Source organism: Asterias rubens, chromosome 6 (assembly GCF_902459465.1).
Source record: "Asterias rubens chromosome 6, eAstRub1.3, whole genome shotgun sequence".
In the NCBI taxonomy this organism is placed as follows: domain Eukaryota; kingdom Metazoa; phylum Echinodermata; class Asteroidea; order Forcipulatida; family Asteriidae; genus Asterias; species Asterias rubens.
The window spans coordinates 3713338-3721900 of record NC_047067.1 but is presented as its reverse complement, the minus strand read 5'-3'; the positions used below and the strand labels follow the sequence as shown (position 1 = coordinate 3721900).

General features: G+C 38.5%; 1 protein-coding gene across 3 annotated transcripts; it reads right to left on the bottom strand.

Moving 5' to 3' along the window:
• Positions 1-882: 882 nt before the first annotated feature.
• On the bottom strand, positions 883-8311 carry LOC117291915 (NEDD8 ultimate buster 1-like). Of its 3 annotated transcripts, none has more exons than XM_033773920.1 (11): positions 8190-8311; positions 7184-7344; positions 6490-6722; positions 5620-5846; positions 5106-5301; positions 4659-4768; positions 4329-4513; positions 3615-3856; positions 2850-3045; positions 1795-1930; positions 883-1381 (listed from the first exon to the last, which is right to left on the bottom strand). In XM_033773920.1, the coding sequence occupies exons 2-11, from the start codon at positions 7316-7318 to the stop codon at positions 1185-1187; spliced, it is 1857 nt and encodes a 618-aa protein (XP_033629811.1). In that variant the 5' UTR covers positions 7319-7344; positions 8190-8311; the 3' UTR covers positions 883-1184. The 3 variants fall into 3 exon arrangements, with proteins under 3 accessions (XP_033629811.1, XP_033629810.1, XP_033629812.1); XM_033773919.1 differs by having other exon boundaries at positions 7184-7341; XM_033773921.1 differs by lacking the exon at positions 1795-1930 and having other exon boundaries at positions 1230-1381; positions 7184-7341.
• Between the last annotated feature and the right edge of the window lie 252 nt (positions 8312-8563).

Below are 8563 nucleotides of genomic sequence, written 5' to 3'. Positions count from 1 at the left end.
TGTTTTATAAATTATTATCAACAGCTCTCCAGTGCTCGTTACCAAGTAATTTTTTAATTACCAGTTGTGTCATTTGCCTTTAATTGCATCTATAAAGTTGCTTGTCTGACCTCTACATGTAAAGCTAATGGCTTCTTCAATGTATACTGCATGCAGCATATCTGCAGTTGGCAAAAGGATTTATCAAACAATTTATAAATAAATTTAGGTACTCTTTGTAGATATCTTGACATGCAGAAAATTTAATAAGCAAATATTTTCGAAGTCTTACCATTAAAAGATTAAATGCTATATGATATTTATAAGAATATATTTAACTAACATACAGACAGGCACTCCAAGAATGTGAATATTTTTCTCTTCATAAAATAAAACAATTTTGTAATATTTCAGTTCACTTCATTTAAGAAATAATTATGAGTTATCAGACAAGAAGTTTTTCCAAATGTGGATTTTTAATGGTGTGTAAAAGAGGTTCTTGATAGATCTTTGGTTTGTTACAAAAACTTGAAATAGGCACTAAGATGAGGTATTCCATTAAGTAGTAGAAAAGAAACCAAAGACTAAGCACTGTGGCTTTCAGATATTTTTTCAAAAAAATGTGTCGCATCTGTGGTGGCCAAACCATGAATTAATTTCTGTCCATTTTGTTGTGGTTTATTACTTGATATTTGAAATAAAGTGTTACATCCACTAAAGGTGATCCCCTGGCTGCCACTTCCCAGGTTGTATCGTAAACTTGGGTGCAATCCCTGGCTTCATGGGAGCTAATGCTTCTTACTGGCATCCCCTAAAAAGAATATTGACAAATTAGGGAGACTGCCAACATAGGGCTTGATAAGTCAGTTGGTAAAGCGCCAGCACATTAATCCGGAGATCGCAGGTTCAAATCCCGCTCTAGTCATTTTTTCTTTCTTCAACCAAATTTATTTAAACATTACCCAGTCAGTTTCCCTGTGGTCACTTCTGCTTGAATTTTGTAAACAACTCAAAGAATTTCCTCCAGTTTATCTCAACCACTGAAAGATGGATAGCTCAGTTGGTAGAGCGCTTGTTTCTTCATCAGGAGGTCACAGGTTCTAGTCTTATCATTGTTTTTTTGTACAACCAAACTTATGACTTGTTCAGTTTCCTGTTGGTCTATTGCTTGAATTTGTGTACAACACCACTCATTTCCCCAATTCTTAACCACTGAGAGATGCTAACATGACCTTGTATTCCTGGATGAACTTTGCCTCTTCCTCCAGTGTGAGGTCCAAGTAATCCTCTTCATGGTCAGGAATGTCAGGGGCGATGTCGGCAATGGCCTTCCGCTGTTCATCTGTCAGCTCCTCATCTGAAGAAGATGGATCGGTTCGACTTGTAGACGCTCTTGATGGATCTTTAAAAATGATACCAGTAGAGGAACAAAAACAAATTATGAAAATAAATACAAGAAAGACATCAAGAAAGACTCTGCTAGGGTTGAAACCTCAGGCCATTAACTATTTTTTGCAAAATAAATACAATTTAGATAAAAAAAAGGAAAAAGATAGACTTGCAATAATACCTTAATAATAATAGTATCTAGTTCTTGTACATGTATAGCGCATTTTACAATAACATATCAATGCGCTTTACATTTGTGCCTCTATCAACCTCTACCCTCACAGGTACCCATTCATAACCCTGGGTGAAGAGAAGCAATATAGTAAAGTATCTTACTCCTGATCCACACTCTTAACCACTGGCCAAGACACCCAATACAGCAAGTTATAAAAGACTATGTTTTTTGTGTATGTAATGTTGAATTACCTGAGGAGGGAGTTGCAGCTTGTGGAGGCAACATTCCTCCGTTTGACAGAAGAACCTCTACAGCTTTCCCAACATTACCATGGTAACGAAACAAAGCAAGCTGTGCCACATCCCGGTTGAAGCCAAGCTCACTAACCTGTAACGAAATTAGTTTTTAACCATATAAAAAATTGTAAAACTTATGTCTCTATGTGGGGTGTCGTGGCCGAGTGGATAAGAGCACCGAACTCAAGCTCTGATGCTTCTGTTCAGCAGAGTGTGGGTTCGAATCCAGGTCGTGACACTTGTGTCCCTGAGCAAGACACTTAACTATAATTGCTTCTCTCCACCCAAGGGTAAATGGGTACCTGTGAGGGCAGAGATGGTTCTTGTGATTGGTTTAGCCATGTAGCGCATATAATTGTCGCACAGGCTGTATACTTCCCAGGGAGCTGAGATGGTTTAAGGAATGATTTAAGGCCCAGTGACCAGGGGTAATAATGTCGGAAGCGCTTTGAGACACCCCGTGAAAAAGCGCTATATAAAAACCGTGTATTATTATTATTATTATGTCTATTTAAAGACACTGACTACATGTACAATGGGACCCAAAGTTTGAATAGATACAATACTTGAACACTCTATGTATTTCTGATCAAGCCCTGCCAAAAGCCCGGTTCAGACTTCCTGGGAATGCGAATGAGAAGCGAATGTTGACGTCACAAAATTTGCAACGAATATTCACAGCAGTTAAGCTCTGCTCAACTCACTTGCGAATATCGCTGCGAAAGGATAATTGTGACGTCAAATTTGCTTCCCATTCGCAGGCGGCTACAGCTATGGATACGTCTGTGAAAACAATGTACTATACCTTCAACACGTGAAAGCCTGTTCCATGATAACAGTTGTAAAGTGAAAAGGCAGAAGGCATAGTGTTGAATAATGTGGTACCGGTACCAATGATATGACTAGGCTTCCTAGTGAGGCAGTTGAGTGTCACTGCGCATGTAAATTGCTGGTCAGTGGTAAATTACAGGTCGACTAAATGTTCGCACTCGAACATGCTCATTGCTTACCTGGGCAATCATCTCATCTGTAGCTTGACCCTGCCATGGTCGCTCATCCGTATCCATCATGGTCAATAGGTCAGGGTGTTCCTGCATGACCTCTAGAGCTCGATGAAGGTCATTGTTGGTCTGCTTCAGGGCAGAGACCACGGCGGTCTTTGGGAATCCCATAGAGATGAGGGTGTGGTAGATCTCCGCCTTGACCCTGAAAGATTAAGGATTCAATGAAATATTATGTTAATAATTCCGAGTATTATTAATAGCATTGGCAACCACTGAGGACTGTGGAACCCCAAATTTCCCTAATTCCACATTGTAGTGGTTTCCTATAGCACTCATATCTGTCACTCAGTGACGCTCAAGGCACTTTAACATTCAGTATTCTCCTAAGTACTATTTTCCTTTAAGGTATGTGGGCCTCTGTTTTGAATCATGAGACCCACTCTTTTTACATAGCACCATGTACTGGTTTACAAGGTGCTGCGGTGCAATATGCAACCAATCAAACCAGGAACACCAACCAGGGCAAACACCTTCTCTTTTCGATAAGTGCACGGTATGTGCGTTACACAACGCACGGGACCAAGGGCTTTATGTCCCATCCGGAGGTCGAGGCATCAGATAAGGACACAGGTGTAAAGACTGTGACTCAAACCCACACTCTGCTGATCAGAAACACCAGAGCTTGAGTTCGATGCTTTTAACCCCTCGGCCACGACACGCCGTTAACTAATCACATGTAATTGAAAGACACATAATCCTATCCATTCATACCATTCTCCATTTGCCGTCTTCCCTAGTCTCTTTTCCAGCCGTCTTTTCTTCTGTTTCTGTTTCTCCTTCTCTTGGATCTCTTTTCTCCTCTCCCTCTGCTCAGTGATGTTAGTTACAGCCAACGAGACGCTGCCATGAGCGGCTCGTAAACCAAGCCTAGCCTCACGGACATCGAACCCCATTGAAATCACTTGCATGAGTTTGCCCTCATCCACTTGTAGAGATGCTAGTATACCCTCAGACTGTTGATATTAAAGAAATGGAATATCATCTGTGAATAGCAAAAATTACAGCAAGACAATTGGGGGGGGGGGGGTACACTGCATCTGTCACTGGCAAAAATAGTTTAGTTACCATTCCGTTTTATTTATTCGGGTTGTGAAGCCAAGTACTCTCAGAAAAGGGAACTTAATCCAAGCCAAGAACCCAATGAAGAGAAGACAAGGAAGGAAATTTCAGTTTTAATTATTTCAGAGAAAACCATCGCAGTCAGGTACTGAAAACCCAATCCAAATAGTGCCATGGCCCCTGGTGTGATTTGAACCATGGTCCTAGAGCTGGGAGGCTAGGAAATAAACGAGTATGCCAACTCTACCACCAAGGGCCTGGTGCCCAACTTTTGCTTAGCATATATTTACTAAGCAGTCTTTTCTGCTTAACAGCTTTTGGAAATTAGGTCTAGATTGTCTATCGGAACTACACTAAGGGTCATACCTTCTGTAATAGTTCAAGTGATTTATTCCTCTCTTGTTGATAAAATGCTTGGATGCCTTGTAGTAGATACAGTCGAACGTATAATGCCAACTCTTGGGTGTTTTGACCTTTAAGACTAGTCAGCCGTTGAAGGTCGTCGCCATAGCTACGCCTGAAACAATCTTCACATCTTTTCAGCTTGGCTTCTAAATATTGATTAAAGAATAGGCAAATCAGTTATAATAAAACAATGCAACTCAAAAACTATTATGTGTCAAATAATTTTATGATACACTTTTTGAAAAACATCTTTAATTTTCTGAGGAAATGAGCTGAAATGGGCTAACTTACCTGCATCAGGCAGTTCATTCATGTTTTGAAGGCACAGGTAACACCACACAATGTCAAGACAAAGAACAGCGAAATTGTCAACGGTATTCAGGATCTCTGATCGGCACTGACTGAAAAATAATCAGTCCAGAATAATCTATAAGAAAGCTTTTACTTCATGAAACAAATCATAAGATTTGATGCCAGGAAATGTTTGTAATTGGACTTTGACAAATAAAATGTCCACTCCACAATCAAAGGTATTTTACATGAATGGTTGTATGACTATATTTATTTGTACTTCGCTTGATTTAGTACAAAGTTTTATAAACTTTAAATTCAAATCAGTTCCTTCTGAAACTCTAATTTGTACATCAAATACTCGCTTCTTGTTTTGGTTTGACAAAGACAAAATATTTGTTGTTGACTTTTTGAAAATTTGCATAAACAACGGAAACTCAAACAGACCTAAAGGCTTTCTCAGCTTCCAATAAAATCAGCAATGCTTCTCCGTATTGCTTTCTCTTCAGACACGCCTTTCCTTTCTCGTTCAGTGTGAGAGCGACAGACAAGGCTTCTCGCTCATCATCAGGTATGTCTATCGGTTTACCAGTTTGGTCTGCAATCTGAAGGAAGTATCGCTCTCTACTGCCGCTACTCCCACCTGTTAAAAACAAAAGAAATCAATTAGATTCATGATTGACAATGGTTATGGTAATTAATTTGTGGGTTAATTACTGTAGGTGTACACTGATAAAGAAGAACTGGTTGGAGTTAAAAATAATTATGTTCTTCTCCCAGAACTTAAGTTGACACTGTCACTCTTAAATCTTTACCGATAGATTTTTTCGCAGGTCACTGTACCATAATTGTTTTCATGAACGTGGTTGGAGAAAATTTGGAAACCAATCTTTAGTGAAGGTACGGTTCAAAGTGTTTGTGTGCCAAGGAATTTTTGTAAAAAAATTATCATGACACCTACCATCTTTCCTCTTTGCCAAAATTGCTGCAGCCTCTTTGGTCTTGATGAGATTAGTGGCTTGCTTTTCTCGCCCCCTTGCTTCAATCTCCGTCTCTGATAGACAGATGACCATCACCTGAGAGCCATGTCGGACATGTTGGCTGTGAATGGAAGCTGCATCTTGAAGAACGGAGCCGCAACTTATGAGCTTTAAATGATCTTCTGGTATCCCGCTCCTCTCTGCGATTCTATCAAATTGGAACATATTTTGTTTAAAATTATAGAATTCTTGGCAATTTGAGACACATTCACAGGCCTTGATTTTCGAAGGGGCACATCAGTTTACCTCAGGTATAAGGGGCACTTCAATGAGGAAAGTGTCAGTTTGTTTTGGAACCTTGCAGAGGTAATTAAAAGCACAGCACTGCAAAAGCACAGGGCATCATGTCAATTGCTGTGGTGCCATTGGTTATTTCAAGGCCTGCATTCAGACAAATTGCAACATTCTGAAGTCTATTGTCATAACAGTCCATCCCCATATAATCCATTCATCCTCTTAATGTGGTAGCATGTAGCCATGGCAACCAAACATTACACTCTCAAACCCATTCAGGAAATCATTTACTCCCAGGAAACATCAATCAGGCAGCAATTTTCTTAAGCGTGAAAACATACACAAAATATTGCTTCCATACAGAAACTGGTTACCAGCCAAAATTCCATAAAGTTTACATTGTTGCAACTGGTGCCTGACTGCTAAGCAAAGGAATTTGCTGCAGTATTTTCTGCCTAACTTTGTGATATTGGACCCAGTTGGCAATTTCTACATTTATTCATTTTACATAACAACTAATCTTATTTCATGACATAAAAAGCAAAATTTGTACTCACTTTTGTTTAAGATCTTTGCCAGTGATTTCCAGCTCAGTCTGAAGATCAAAAGTCTTCTTCTCTGTGGATGTTTGTCCTCCTGGGATATTGCCGGTTAATTTAACCATCAATGTTGCCTCTTGTAGACGTCTTGTGGCAAGTCTAGCCAGGGTGTGTAACCGTAGACTCTCTAGAGTCTCTTCCACAACTTGCCTTGGGAGTTTCAATTCTGATGCGTAGCGCTCAAGAAGTTCCTTTAATAAAAAAAACAGGTTCAGCAGCTCTGGTTAATGTTCTCAGCTTTTTTGTCACTGATCTTTTGATAGAAATATTTTCACTTCAAATATAAAATTAAATTTGCTTGGCAGTTCTGATATTAAGAAGCTGTGGGTTTTGTGTTCTTATGTTAAACTGTCGGAATGACAAAGGTCAACCAAACATAATAAGTACCAACACATGTTATGTTTATCATCATCATCATCATTATCATCATCTTCATCTTCCGATACCAGACATGCTACTTTCTAATTGCCAAACAAAAAGAGGAAATGACCGATCACACTAAACTTTTGTACAGTGTTTTTCAGTTTTCTATGGCACTGTTTTGAAAAGAAGAAAAGGAAATCAGCTGAGAGAAACCTCCTCCAGTATACTCGCACATAGATTGAAGTGCAAAGTAGCAGGTGCAGACAAAACTCAAGCCATTATTACATACCTCTGGATAGACGCCTTTTGAAGTGGCGCCCTTTTCTGTGTACGGAGGAGCCCATAACTTGATCTTCTCTGCAATCAATTTCTGACGAATAACTTGAGTAGCTTCGTCATCATTGGTGGGGGAACTGCTTGCCATGGCTTATTGTCTGGTTTTAAACACTGCTTTATACAAAATGACAAAGAAAAAGAAAAAAAAGGAAATAAAAATAACTAATAAAACAACAATCAAAATCGAACAACCTGCTGAAATAGAAACTTAAAAACCCCCAATAAATTTAGGATAAACTTAGCTTAGAAATCTGTGCTTATATATGACAAAAATATGTATTTCAAATTCTGCATTGCTATTACCGACCTTCTGTCAAATTAGTTTACATCTTCTTTGCAATTTTTGTTATCTTTAAATTTGTTGGTCACGAAATTTGATGGAACTTCTTTATAGGCATCTTTTTAGGCTGACTGTTCTACAAATCCGAGAAAGAGAAATTATTATGATACTGCTTCACTGGTCTAATTTGGTGTGCCCTATTTTATAACAAAATGAGGAACAGTTATTGTAACTTTAATTTATTTGTTTACAAATATTTTTTTAAATTAAACAGGTCTATTGCAAAACATTTTGTCACTCTGTATATATTGACTATTGTATAATTATGCTAATTGGTAACTAATAATACTAAAAAGAACGGAACAACCATCAGATTATCTTCTTTTCCTTTTAAGAAGACATCAATCAACTCAAGAAAATTGCTTCTCCTTTTTAGTATAAGATTAAGAAGTTCTAAATCTAAAATTTTAAAAAACAACTAAAAAAATTATAAAAACAGTCGTCTGTTACACAAATGTCAGTATTCCAGTCAATGCAATAAATGCGGGACCGTGACTGTTTCCTGTTGGATTCTAAAATGTTTATGACATTTCTGTTCACGTATTTTGGACAACGTCAAGCTATTTAGTTAGATTTTAAGTCACATAAATATCGGCTAAAAATATTTAAAAGTTCATACCTTAATTCCCGATGATAGGTTCTCTGTGGTTGCAAAACAAGTGCTAAAATCGTTGCACAACCAAAAGCAATGACATTCTTAAAAAACAACAGCGTAATGGCAAGTACGGTTAAGTGTACACCCCATAGAGCTATAGCTCTATGGTGTACCCACGTAAACAGAGCATCGACTTCAGTCCGAAAAATTCCGTGCTAGAATGAAACTAAAGTCAACGACCGTCAATTATGCGACGTTTGAATTCGAACTTTTCCCGCGCGCTACGAACTCACTGGTTCTTGTTTGAGGGTTGGGGAAGGGGGAGGGGTGTGTCCAGCATCCATAAAATGGAAACATCAAAGTATAATAAAGGAATGCTAGGCTGTTTCGGGCAAAAA